Source organism: Neofelis nebulosa, chromosome 8 (assembly GCF_028018385.1).
Source record: "Neofelis nebulosa isolate mNeoNeb1 chromosome 8, mNeoNeb1.pri, whole genome shotgun sequence".
Classification (NCBI taxonomy): domain Eukaryota; kingdom Metazoa; phylum Chordata; class Mammalia; order Carnivora; family Felidae; genus Neofelis; species Neofelis nebulosa.
The window spans coordinates 27,912,527-27,926,950 of NC_080789.1; the positions used below are offsets into that span (position 1 = coordinate 27,912,527).

At 43.2% G+C, this 14,424-nt stretch overlaps 1 protein-coding gene across 1 annotated transcript in view; it reads right to left on the reverse strand.

Annotated features, from left to right (window-relative positions):
* PLEKHG7 (pleckstrin homology and RhoGEF domain containing G7) overlaps window positions 1-14,424 on the reverse strand; it is a 73,518-nt gene that overhangs the window by 33,798 nt on the left and 25,296 nt on the right. Inside the window, 6 exon segments of the mRNA XM_058682208.1 lie at window positions 906-1,038; window positions 3,196-3,282; window positions 6,429-6,433; window positions 8,244-8,288; window positions 11,621-11,687; window positions 11,689-11,754. Of these exon segments, the coding sequence (XP_058538191.1) occupies window positions 906-1,038; window positions 3,196-3,282; window positions 6,429-6,433; window positions 8,244-8,288; window positions 11,621-11,687; window positions 11,689-11,754 (403 nt within the window).

Genomic DNA, 14,424 nt, shown 5'->3' on the forward strand with positions numbered 1-14,424 from the left:
CACTGCAACAAAAAAGTTGAGTAGTTGCAATAAAGACCACGTGACCTGCAAAGCCTAACATATTTACTGTCTGGACCTTTATGAAAATGTTGCCAACCCCTGATTTAGGAAATGGTGGACTAGACTTTCTTAAGGTCAAAGCCAGAGGCAGATCCAGAACTTGAACCCAAGTCTCCAAGCACAGCATTTTTTCCTGTGTAAGAGGGTAGCCTGAGTGCCAAAGCCTTATGGGCAGAGGCAACCTTGGCAGCAATGTGGCTCTTCCTCCCCTGTCATCTTGGAAGGCAGCTGCTCCCTGCCCATCATTTGCCCTGGAAAGGAATCCTTTGCCAAGGAATTCTCTGCTCATAACTGCACTCGATCACGGCTGCAGCAGCACACAACGTCGGGGGCACCATTTCTCCCACAGATACCACGAATATACTGTGGAATCTGACCCCACTGCATCACATGTGAATGGTTGCCCCAGAAATCTGTGACCTGTGGCTGATAAGAAGACTTGCTTGGCATTGTTCAGAGGGAACAAGAGCTCCAAAAGAGGGAGCTGACCGAAGGTGGGACAGGTACTTTGAGGATGGCAGTGAGCTCCCTCACTCTAGAAGTGTATGAACATGGGGTGAAAAGGCAGAAGAGATTCAGACATCAGATGGGGAGCTGGACTAGTTTACTCAGAAGATCTCACACAATCCAAACAGGCCATGTTTAAAAAAGAGAACAAAGAGACACCAAGCAGCAGATAAACAAAAATACACCATAAATGCAATTTTCTTCAGATTCCCTGAAAGAAGGGACCTTCCCCTCAACTTCCTGTTTTTAGCATGGCAGGGAGAAATGAGTCCCCAAAGAATCAAATTAATATTTTCCATCTACTATGAAACTGAAAGCCACATTACCATCTTAGGAACTGATAAAATGGTCCAAGAAATCAACGCATTCACCTGTGAAGACTTCCAACACGGCCACTTGCTGCTTTCTCAAGTCTAATTAATTGGTAGGAAGTTTCTGATATGTTTCCATGATTTCATTCCAGGTTTTATCCTGGACATGGGAGAAAAGAGAGAACAAAACATTTCCACCTCAGTGAGTTGACTTGCAAAGCAGCAGGAACAGGTGATTTCCAAAACCATGTTTCCCACTGCAGGCCCCGGGTATCCCTCTTGCTAGTGGTTCTGCAAACTACTCAGACTGTAGAACTTACATATCAGTAAGAACGAAGTTTCCTCTCTCTGAGGGACTTTGGGGTGCCAATTCCTCCTGATGCAAAGCATGGGAAGCATAGTATGCATAATGAGAAGAAATCTAAATTGATGTTGTTTTGAATTATGCTTCAGAATTTAATGAGCCCTCTCCAGTTTATTGCCCCAAACCCTCAAAGAACCCCAACCTCAGAACTGGGAAGTCTGATCCAGGTTCCACTGGCAATGCTTGTTGAAATTAACTACTGAAGCATCATGAAATAAGAGTTTTAACGTTTAAAGAGACCTTGAGAAGTTGTCTTATCAACACCGAAAAAACAAGCAGTCCAGTGAAGAAATGGGCAAAAGACATGAATAGACACTTTTTCTTTTCTTTTTTTTTTTTAATTAAAAAAAATTTTTGTTAACATTTATTCATTTTTGAGAGTGAGAGAGACAGAGCATGAGCAGGGGAGGGGCAGAGAGAGAGGGAGACACAGAATCCGAAGCAGGCTCCAGTCTCCAAGCTGTCTGCACGGAGCCCAACACGGGGCTTGAACTCATGGACGGCAAGATCATGACCTGAGCCGAAGTCAGACGCTCAACCAACTGAGCCACCCAGGCATCCCTTAGACACTTTTTCAAAGAAGACATTCAGATGACCAACAGACACATGAAAAGACATTCAACATCACCCATCATCAGGGAAATACAAATCAAAACCACAATGAGACACCACTTCAAACCTGTCAGAATGGCTAACATTAACAACTCAGGAAGCAACAGATGTTGGAAAGGATGCGGAGGAAGGGGAACCCTCTTACACTGTTGGTGGGAATGTAAACTGGTGCAGCCTCTCTGGAAAACAATATGGAGGTTCCTCAAAAAATTAAAAATGAACTACCCCATGACCCAGCAATTGTACTACTAGGTATTTATCCAAAGGAGACAAAAATGCTGATTTGAAGGGGCACATGCACCCCAATGTTTATAGCAGTGCTATCGACAATAGCCAAAAGGTGGAAAGAGCCCAAATGTCCATTGACTGATGAATGGATAAAGAGATACATAAAATGGAATATTTTATATTTATGTAAAATTTCTATTTCCATTTATATGTAAATGGAAATCTTGCCATTTACAATAACATGGATGAAACTAGAGGGTATTATGGTAAATGAAATAAGTCAGTCAGAGACAGAAAGATATCATATGATTTCACTCCTATGTGGAATTTGAGAAACTCAACAGATGAACTAGGGGAAGGGAAGGAAAACTAAGGTAAAAACAGAGAAGAAGGCAAACCATAAAAGACTCTTAAATACAGAGAACAAACAGGGTTGCTGGAGGGGGATGGTTGGGAATGAGCTAAATGGGTGACTGTCATTAAGGAAGGTACTTTCCAGAATAAGCACTGCGTGTCATACATAAGAGGGGAGTCACTGGATTCTACTCCTGAAGCCAAGACTACATTGTATGTTAGCCAACTTGAGTTTAAGAAAAAAGTTATCTTATCAAAAAAGGCTTAGAGGGGCCCCTGGGTGGCTCAGTCAGTTGAGCGTCTGACTTCGGCTCAGGTCATGATCTTGCTGTCCATGAGTTCAAGCCCCGTGTTGGGCTCTGTGCTGACAGTCAGAGCCTGGAGCCTGTTTCAGATTCTGTGTCTCCCTCTCTCTCTGCCCCTCCCCCACTCATGCTCTGTCTCTCTCTCTCTCTCTGTGTCAAAAAATAAATAAACATTTTTTAAAAGGGCCCAGAGATGTGAATAATAATAACAACTTCCCACATTTGTACAGGGCTTTCTGGTCTACAAAGTGCCGTTATAGCCATTACCTTTGTTAAGATAAAATAGCTTCTCCCAGATTTCAGTGTGCATTAGAGAGAGCAGACCATGTTCTGCTCTGCCTCGGGTTTGTCTCCTGCTCTCTGCTGGTATTATGAACAAGGGAATAATCTGACAACTTAAAATAATGACTACAAGAAAAAAAAACCCAGCCTTGCAGCAAACAAGTTGAGTTACGTTATGGCAGTGGAACTCACAGTCCCTGAAGTCTGTAATTTTCACTGAGGACAGGCAGTTCTCCAGGTCAGGTATGTGCCTGTTTGTCTTTGCCCTGCTTAAAGAACATTAGAAATAGGATTTTCAAACACGAATTCTTTAAGGACACAACTTTAGTAGCCACAGCATCTTCCATTCTCTAATATGCATGAGAAAAGATTGCACATTTTGTCTGTAAGCCACTAACACTTGAAAAGCCATTTCTGGGGCTCAGGTCATGATCTCACAGTTAGTGAGTTTGAGCCCTGCATCGGGCTCTGTGCTGACAGCATGGAGCCTTCTTGGGATTTCTCTTTCCCTCTCTCTCTGCCTCTCTCTCTCTCTCTCTCTCTCTCTCAAAAAAAATAAATAAATAAACATAAAAAAAAAAAAGCCATTTCTGAGTCATAGTCTGACCCATAGAACCACAGAATTTTAGATCCAGAGGACATTGGCCTCTGAGGATGTCTAGTCTAAATATCTTGTTTTACTTATAAAAAGGAAAAAAAAGCCAAGACTCAGGACAATCATATATAGCAGTCTCAGCAGACAGATAAACTTTAGTTTATCACTTGCCTTGTGGGAGATAGAATGTCCTTCTCAATCCTAACTTCTCCAAATACTGGATCATAGAACTTTAACAGAAGGTGCCTCTGATGTCTTATTTCAACTCATCATTTAGCAGATGACTAAATAAAGCCCAATGTTAAAGGACTGTCCAACATGATAATTCTGTGCTAAAGAGTATCAGAATATTCTAGAAACTCTAGTTTCCTTAGAATGGAACCACCCACATTTTTTGTTGTCATTGTTGCTATTGTTACAATTTTTAAAAAATAATATTAGTTTAAAAAATCTGATTACAAAGATAATCATGGTTATGGCAGAAAAGTTGAGAGACACACAATATCAAAGTAACCCATAATCCCTATGTCTAGATAACTCCTGAAAACCTTTTTCTGATGGTATTTATGATTCATATTTAATGGTGTCATGTTTACCCATCCTTTTGCAACTTGGTTTTTAAACTTAATATGTTGTGATCTTTTTATATTTTTATTTGACTCATTCAGTAGTCTGTTGCAACATCGTGAATTATCCACTTAAAGAGTTCATTTTACCAACGAAACCGGGAAGAAACGCTCATAACAATGTGGAGGGCTTTCTGAAGTCTACTTGGCTGCATTTCAAATGAATGTTTATCACAGATAATTTTTTAACTTGTTCTGTTGCCTCAGGGTGCATGATGTATGGTGCATAATGGTGGATCTAAGCAGTTTGGTGAAGTTACTCAACTTTACGTTAAGGAGCAAGAGAAGGCATGAGTTATCTGCTGTTGTGGGCAGACGGCTCCCTGTATATATGTGAAAGGAGAACTGTAATAGTTCTAGAATGTGCTCATGGGCTGTGGCTGGTTTTTCTGGTAGGGTTATGGCACCGGAGAAAGAAATCTATTAGAGGCTCATTAGCTTCCACAGTAGCAAAGGAATCTTGCAGCCAGCTGGAGACCTCCTACAGGATTTAGGACATATGCCTTTTGTTGTTGTCTGAAACCATAGTGACTGCATGTTGTGGAAATTAAAAAATCAGCAGGCAGTGGGAAAATAAAGAAACTGAGACAATGGAAGCAGTGTTGGAGCTGTGGGAAAGTGGGCACCAGCCCTCTATCTTCAGGGGCACTCACTGTTACTTTCCATGGGTCTGACCAACCTCTTGACCGAAATGCTTGGTGGACATACCAGTGAGGAGGGAGGGGACAGTCATTTGAGAGGTCATATTAGCTCTTTAGGGTAACAGACCCCTTGTTGGAAACCTTGGTGCTTCTGCTTTGGTGGTATTGGCTAGGAGAGGCAATGAGAAGCATTTGAAGCATATTTGAAAGGATATAGAGAGCAAAGAGAAGGAATAAGCCAAGGTTAATTTTGGGGTCTCAAACTTAATAATTAAAAGGTGGATGGAATGGAAGTTTGCAGTAGCCACTGGTATCTTGGAGCTAGAGTAAAATGGACATATGTGGATATATACATTTTGGAGTGGTTGACAAAAATGACATTGAATCGGTAGGAACAGGCAAGATTTTTGAGAGCTCTGATAAGAGAAACGAATGAAGACTGTTCAAGTCTGGTTGTGAAGCCCCACGTTTGGAGAAGCAGGGCAATGTCAGGACCAAAACAGACTCAGAGCCAGATTGTCTGGGACTGCTGGGGAGGGGGCAAGACCCCACCCTACCATTTAAGAGCGGTGTGACCTCAAGCAAGCTATTCAGCCTCTCCAAACCTTGACTTACCCATTTGCAAAAGGGGATAGTCATGTGACCTACCTTGTTGGATTGTTGTGAGAATTAATGAATCCACATGTGTAAACTGTGACATACGTAGACAGGAACACGTATAACAGAATCAGTGCCTGGTAGCTGGAAACATATATGTGTTTGCTTTTATTGCTAATATTGTTTTTTTGAAGTTTATATATTTATTTTTGAGAGAGAGAGAGAGACAGAGAGAGAGAGAGAGGGAGAGAGAAGGGGCAGAGAAAGAATCCCAAGAAGGCTCTTCGCCGTCAGTGTGGAGCCCGATGAGGGGCTGGGTCTCACAAACTATGAGATCATGACTTGAGCTGAAACCAAGAGTCAGATGCTTAACCGACTGAGCCACCCAAGCACCCCACTAGTATTGCTGTTGATCGTTGGGAAGAAATGAAGGAGAGAAGGAAGGATGGCAAGAAAGGAAAAATCTGTAATAGATTGGGGGAATCCGTTATAACATAGCAGTGCGTTTGTTATATTCTTGTGGATTATCATTTATGGAGATATGAATTACTTGATAAATAAGGCTCCAAAGATGAAGGAGCGAGTAGACAAGTCAATCTGAAGAGGAGAAAATATTGTATCCTTTTGAAAATGAGGCTTCAAGAAATGAATTTCCCTTCACTACTGAGAACATTTGCTGAACGTTTTGTCATTCCCCTAATTATTCTCTTTGTGGATCTCCACCACTGCCTACTCACCTCCAACATTGTGCAAGCCATTTAGCACGTTCTTTTTTTTCTCATTTTCATGTCAGTCCAACCTTCTCAATTGTGAGTTAGGAGAGGGCATCTTGGTGTCTTAGATATCTAGCCCAGTGCTTGGCACATACAGTCACCCAGCACATGTGGAACATGTTGCTCCTTCAGGGGGAAAAACTAGGCCTGTCAGATTTAAAAATAGATTGGACATCTTCTAGGAGTAGACTTGTAGGAGCATCCCTTCCTTAGGTAAGTCTCTCTCGTCTGATAGCACGTTCTATCTCCCTGGCATGTCTTAGAACTTCCTTGCTCTGGAGGAGAGCTGGTGGGAGATTCCCCTTCTCCTGGCACCGCACACCCGACTAGTAATGGGCCCTGCCTCCATTTTTATGAGGAAGGAGCCCAGGAAAGGCTGCACCACAGGCAGTCTCAGATCTGCCAGGAAAACAGCCCAATCATGTCCCTAAAGAAGGGTTAAATGAGAATGAACGATGAGCCACAGCCCTGGTGCAAACAGTGTCAGAATTGAACCAGTAGTTGATGATTTGAAGCTTGTGATGTTTAGACTGTGTCCCTACAAACTGAATGTGTCTTTCCCAAACTTGTATGTCAAAGCCCTAACTGCCAAATGCATTGGTATATTTGGAGACGGGGCCTTTGGGAGGTAATTAGGTTTAGATGAGGTCATGAGGTTGGGGCCCCTGTGATGGGACCTGGGCGCTTATAAAAAGAGGAAGAGATACCAGTGTGCTCTCTCTCAGCCATGTGAGGCTTCAGGGAGAAGGTGGCCACCTACAAGCCAGGAAGAGAGCCCTCACCATAACCCAACCATGCTGGCACCTTGATCTTGGACTTCCTAGCCTTCAGAATGTGAGAAATAAGTGTTTGCTGTTTAGGCCAGCCAGTCTGTGCTATTTTGTTATAGCAGTCCAAGCTGACGAAGACACTCATACAGATTTCTTATGCTTGAAAAAATTATGTGAAAGTCATTCATATATTCAGTTAGGAGAACAAGTAGTTTCACAAATTCCAATTAAAATAATACTGCCAATAATGTGGCCAGTACTGACTGAGCGTCTACCACACGCCCAGCTCTGTGGTAAGCTCCTACAAACATTATCTGATTTACTCATCATGACCACCTTATGAGACAGGCACTATTACCATCCCTTCCTTACAGGGAAAGACCTGAAGCTGAGAGAGGGTAATTCATTTGGCCAAGGTCACAGAGCAGTAGTCAGAACAGCATAGATTGGAACCTCAGAGGGCTTTTGATTTCGCTATAGGACTTATAAAAAAAAATCAGTGTGTGTGTGTGTCCACGGATGACAAACTGATTGGAGGCCACGTGGGTAGATTTTTTATTAGAACGAGGCACAGCCACTACCCATAAGGCTTACTGCTCTGCTGGCTGTAGGCGTGTCGATATGTCAATGAAGCAGGCCTGAAGGAAAGGCTGGATTATGGCCAGTCCTTGTCTGAGGTAGTAAAGAACCAGGGATCATTGATCTCGACTTATAACTCTTCAATAATTGATGGAATCAAGAATGAATTTTAAAAACCTATTAGGATTAATCCAGCTGGCTTTCCCAGAAGTAGATGTGTACGTGTGGAATGTGTTTCTGTAATAGCTCATTAATTTTTCAGCGTTCCCAATGTGCATGGTGCTGATTGCAAGCTGGGGCATACGCTTGTGCAAGTTTACTTCAACAAGCGGGCTGTTTCCTAAGCTGTATCAAGTTGTAAATCTGGGGTTGTAAAGCATCACAATATTAGGATTCCTTTTTTGTTTGTTTGTTTTTGCAGAGCTCATTAGCCACTGGCAATTAGCATGTTTCGCTGCACAAAATGGCATCATTTGGCACCTTCGGTGGCCACTGTCACGGATGCGATGATATCAGTTAAACTCCACGTGCCATCTGCTATCACGCAAAGATAAAGTGGGATGAAGGGGCTCTTTGGCCATCTCTTACTTTCTTAGCTACCAGAGGCTTAATGGAAACAAAAATGACTATGTGCAACACTCTCCGTGCCTCTCTGGGAGAAACACCATCTTGGCTTTTTGCATTCTGCCGGGTGAAATTAAAGAACATATATTAGTAATTCAAATAGCTGGTGACAGATCAGTAAAGCGGTTTACTAAACCTGCCCTTTCAAATGAGCTCAACAGAATTTATCCTGCTTTGATTCTCCTCTTGAGAATCACAGAATGAATATTTATATTTATGCAGATGAGCAAATAAAGCAATGTCACAACTTAAAGGTCGGTGTCCTCTGGCTACCTTAAGGTGACATTGCCCTGCTTCTTTACTCTTGTAGTATTGTTTAGCTTTCTTCCCCCATCACTTGAGGAGAAACTTATGAACTGTGTTAAAGATGTCCAGTAATTTCTTGAAGTCAGAAAGTCCTGTTTATACCATTCTACCATACACCAGGCCACCACCTGCAACTTCAGTAGCCTGGCCAGACTTGATACATGGAGATTGCATGGACCTGATAATCCCCATGTATGGTTAGGAGGACTCCTGAAATAGGAGCCCTATTGTCCTTGACCACCATCCAAATAATCCTTGGGAGTTTCTTTCAATTGAGAAGAAAGTCATTTTGGGGATTATCAGGAAGTGGGGATTAGATTCTGGCCTCTCGATTTTTATGTCATTTGCATCAACTTGCAATGCTACTCAGAAAAAGCCGGGAACTGTCTCTTAGGTTTAGACGAAATGCTCTGATGACTCAGTCTACAAAATGAATGTCTTGTGGGTCTGTCTCCTTTCTATTAAATTCATCAGGAGACTCTGCAGAATACTTCAATCAAATAGAAGCAATTACCCAAGCAGCATTTACTACAAAGGATGCGCTTGAGGGACTTTTCCTACTGGAACCCTGAAAGGCAACTGTCTAGCTGATTATCTCGCTCATTCTGACCACCTTATTGATCTTTTTAAAGGGGAGATGGTGGAATCTTGGTAGGGACGAATCAGCTTCGCAACTCTTAGCCCTCGAATGCCCAGTGGTAAATTATTATGTCCAATTTGAACGGCAATAATTGGGGTCTCTGGTCTTAGCAAATTTCTGTCTGCTTTTCTAACTTCGGGGATAATTTTAGGGCCTTGGGGAAGAGACACAAGCGTTCAGGAGAAGCTTGAAAGTCTTTATTGAATCCACAATCTTATTATCTGTATCAAATACTAAGTTTTGCTGAAACAGAATCTCTATTTCAACAATATCTTTAAATGACACATTTGCACATCAAAGCTTGAGAAGCAGTGCATGTACCATGATTTTGGGACTTGGAGACTCTGTTCGAAACTCCTTGAAAAGGAGATGCGGTGGGGTACCGTGGAAGATGTTGCATATCTTATACTATGTGGTATTTCCCGTGATGGTAGGCACACAAGAGAGAACAATTAGTATGATTTAGAAGCACCATGAACGGTGCAGACTTTCCTGGGCTCCTTCCTGACATAAATGCAGGCAGGACCAGTTACCGCTGAGGTCTGAGGTCCCAGGGGAAGGGACATCTCCTACTTGCTCTTCAGAGGGCCCCCCAGTAAGGGCTGCGTGGGAGATCGAAATATGACTGTGTTCCTTAGTGTGGAGGTTCCCAAACTTTTTAGCTGGCATCTGAATCAACTGGAGGTCTTGTTAAAAAAAATAGGTTGCTGTGTTTGGGGCTCCACTCCTGAAGTTTCTAATTTAAAAGGTCTGGCATGGGCCCCGGAATCTGCATTTCTGACAGTTTCTCAGGTTAATATGGAAGCTCTGCTCTGGGGCCACCAGCCTTTGGGAAACACCGCTCTGAGTGTTAATCCATGCAGAGCACTTGCTCTCAAAGTGTACTAACTTGTGCTAAGCGTCTGCTGTGTTTAGAACGAGTTCTAATTTCTAGGGATCTGTCCTTGAGTAGATTGCTTAACCCCACTTGATTGTTTCATTTGGGTTATTATGTCCTAGGAGACAGTACATGTTCATGTGGATTTGTTATGCCCAGAATTCGTGATCCCCAAAGACCACCAGGGAGCCGAGTCCGATGCAAAAGCAAAAGAGCCTTTATTCGAGCTAGCTCGAGCTCAATCCCCTACCTGCACCGACGCAGCGGTGAGATACCTGGGAGAGAGAGCGAGTTTCAAAAGCACAAAGGTTTTATTGGGGTCTAGGGGCAGTTGGTGAGGTAATGGCTGTGGCCTCAGCCAATTGGCTGGGGAAGGGTTGGAGTCCTGTTATGCAGGTCGCCAGGCGTGTTTTGATTGGGAAGTTTGAACGGGTGAGTGGGAGGTTACTCAAGGGGAGGAGGCATGGTCGGCCGGCATAGGTCCGCCCCTTCAGATTGTTGTGTCATATAAGACAGAAGAGGTGAAAGGGGTCCCTAAAGAGTGAGGAGCAAAGAAATGTTAGCTATGATTTATTCACTAGTGGCTTCCTGGTTCCATACACAGAACCTGCCGCTGCCCATGCTGAGTGGCTGAAGCAAGCTGGCTGGAGGGGGAAGAGGGGAAAGGGGACAGAGGGGGAGGAAGGGTATGGTTAGCAGTTAAAAGCCTAGGTGCCATTTGTCTGACTCAAGCCGTCTGACACCAGCCCTAGATCACGTCCGAGTCTCGCTTTCCCCCTTTTGTGAATGAGGAATGAGCCTGATGTTGTCAGGGGTCCAGGGCTTCTGGGGATGCCTTGAAGGTGAGCCTGTGGGACTTTCCCCAGCTTCCAGCATTGCAATTCCACCTGGATTGGATTTCCAAATAAGAATGCTTTTGTAAAGAGGGCGCCGCTAAAAACAAAACCCGTTTAAAGACTACCAGGAAGGATAACCTTCAGCTTTCAAAGTTCACCTTCAGACTCATGGAGGATGTCCCCAGAACAGCACGATTGTTCTTTTCTTTCACAACCAAGTTGAAGATGCAGACAACTTAGCCCTAAACCTGCCCCTCTCTAATATGCTTTAACAGTAATCTGTTGTCACCAAGACCTCTGCCTCCACATGCCACCACCCTGGATGGAAAATCAGTGCCAGTCTGAAGGCCAGGAGGGAGGTGGGGTCACCAATACAACGATGGGAAGGTGCCCCCCAGCACAGAGAGAGCATTCTGCTCCCCGATGGTGACTGTCACTGGTGAACCTATTCTAGGTCCTAGACCTGGGGTAAATTATTTGACAAGAGGAGATTTTGCGAGAAGACCCATACCTTATACATCTCTGTAAGTTAATGCCTAATACCAAGACTGGTATTCAGCTGGTTCCAGTAATTCATGGCTGATACCTGTCCTGATTGGTGACACATGCATTCTGACTGGTTACTGCACACGTTCTATTAGTTATGAAATATTTTGAAGACCCCCTTCCCTACTCGTCACAATAGCTGTCCCCATGACATGTCTGCAGTGAAAGGAGAAGGAGCAAATGGGACCTGAATTCGGTAGCAGAAGGGGGTGGCAGAGGTAATCTGCAGCTACATCTGACACCGGAATGTTCCCATGGGAACACCTCAAGTCCAGGGAAGTTGAGCACCGCAAAACTCTGCCTATGCTCACAGAACCTGTGCTTGAGAGATGAAAGGAGAGCTTAGAGCTGGCACACAGAGAGGGTCCTCCCTCAGGCCTCCTTTGGGCATCTGGAAGTGACTGCTAGCCGCCTGGTTAATGGCCGCTTTCTCAGAAGGACTTGGAGGCCACTGCACGTTCCAAGCACAGGAGGGCTGTGATCTTTCTCTCTCTCTCTCTCTCTCTCTCTCTCTCACTCTCTCTCTCTCTCTCTCTCTCTCTCTCACACACACACACACACACACACACACACACTCACTCACTCACTCACTCGCATGTACTCAACACCTTTGGGAGGCTTATTGACCATTCACGATTTTGATTGACCCGCAAACGGGAGAGCTCACCTGGAAATGTCAATGCAAACATACCTGACTGAAATGTTCTGACTCAGAAGGATACCAGGAGAAAGCCCTCAAAGGCAGAAGTGTAAATCATGTGCAAAAGATGCACACTGCCTCCCAGGTGAGTAGGATCCATGGATGTGGCCACCAGCACCCCCTTGGAATCCAAGTTATCTAAAATGTATGCGTGACCGAGTCCTTCTTGGCTTCAGACACTTCAGTGGCTCTTTGTCTTGTACCAGAAAGACATGTTTTTAAGCACACACATGAGCCTCTCATGACCTGGCCCATTTACCTTCTTGATATTCCTTACTCTGCAATTTGTTTTCTGGAAACAGGGAATGGATTGTAATTTCCACACAGAGCGGCCCACACTGGCAGTGTTTGCCCTCTTCCTGCCCCCCCCCCCCCCCCAAGCCCGACTCCTAGTCATCTTGTGAGATTTAGGGCCAGGGATTATCTGTTAAGTAACTTAAAAGGGAAAATACTTCACATTAGGCTGGTGTTTAATTAGCTGTGTGCCCTTGAGTTTTAAAATCTGTTTTGACTTGATCTTTCTCTGGTCTTCTCCCTCTCTATTATCTTCATTGGAAAATTTTAAGATAATGGTGCAGGTACTGCTAGGCGCTAACCCAATGTGTGTGCTCTCCATTTTTCTTGCTACCAAAACTCTGCTTTGCTTGGCGGCAGGTGCAGAATTAACATGCTGACTTGCTCTGAGGCCATGTGACTCAAATATGGCAATGAGGTTTAAGCAGGAGTTGCAGGATGTGGCTTCTGGAAAAACTTTCTCAAAGGGGGCAGAGTTGATAGCTTCTGTCTTATATATATATATATATATATATATATATATATATAGTCATAATATATATAAAAAATATATATAATATTTATATATATGGTATGTTTATTTATTTTTGAACGAGAGAATCAGAGAGGAAACAGGGGAGGTACAGAGAGAGGGAGACACAGAATCTGAACTATCAGCACAGAGCCTGACATGGGGCTTGAGGTGAGGCTCAAACTCATGAACTGTGAGATCATGACCCAAGTCAAAGTCAGACGTGCAACCAACGAAGCCACCCAGGCATCCCTGATCTTTGCTCTTCTTGTGGTCTGGAATATGGCTTGATATCTGAAAGCATACCAGTGGTCTTGCAAAGATAACAGCAGAACAGAAAAACAGAAGGAGACGGGCAGGTTGCTGACACCTGGCCTAGCCTGGGCTCTGGTCATATTACAGGAGAAACACTCTTTATTTGTCTAGGTCATTCTAGTTGGATTCTGTTACCTGCAGGCAAATGCTATCCTAACTTACACAGATCTCTCCATCCTGGACTTCCTTCTCTAAGAACAAGGTCATCTTTTGGCATTTGGACCTCTTGTGACTCTTTTACCGTCTATATATGATGAGGTTTCATAATAAGATCATTAGAGATGATTCAAAAATCATTAACTTCTTACAATTCTCCCCTTCTTGCTATTTGCCAACCCAATGCCTATAGTGGTTATGAGGATAGAGGGGGCTGAATTAGGAGATGGAAAAGTTACAGTGATTTGAATGAGAAATATATTCTAATTTCATGGATGTAAGATAATTAGACTGATACATAATAAATGAACAGTTTGCACATCCAGCCAGGAATTTTCACAGTGCCATTCCAAAGCCATTAGATAACATAAAATGCTGGGAGCATGTAAGGGGATCCCTGAAAAGAAATATTAGCAGTTTCCCCATTAAATTTATACTTCTCTTGATAAAGATCCTAGAAGCGTATGATTAGAGTTGGTGTTTGAGGGGATAGATGAACCTGGATTGGATGGGGCATGGAAAAATTTTAATCATGTGAGTGAGAAATGTAACCTAGTTGGATTTTGGGGAAAAGGTTTACCCTTGAACTTGAACTCTAGATGTTTCATAATCTGGTGAGTATCAGAAGTTTGGTAGTTTCCTAAGATTCTATAAGCTATAACTATAATCCTATAACTACTCGTGGAATAAAAGGACGAGTCTTCCCCAGCCATGTCTAGGCTGGCTTGTGTTTCTCTCCCCTGCTTCCATAGTTCTCTGGAGTGATGGTTAAGAATGTAGAGACAAATTGTCTGGATTTTAATCTTAGCTGTGATTGAGGGATTTGATAACCTCTCTGGGCCTGATGTTGCCATTTGTGAAATGTAGACAATAATGATATTTACCTATTGGGTGAGGACGATTGAAGTTAATCAACATAAAGCACTTAGATCGGTGTCTGGAACTTACTTAGTAAGCTGTCAATAAATGCTATTACATTGCTTATTGAATAAACTGTGATATGATGTTCTATTTA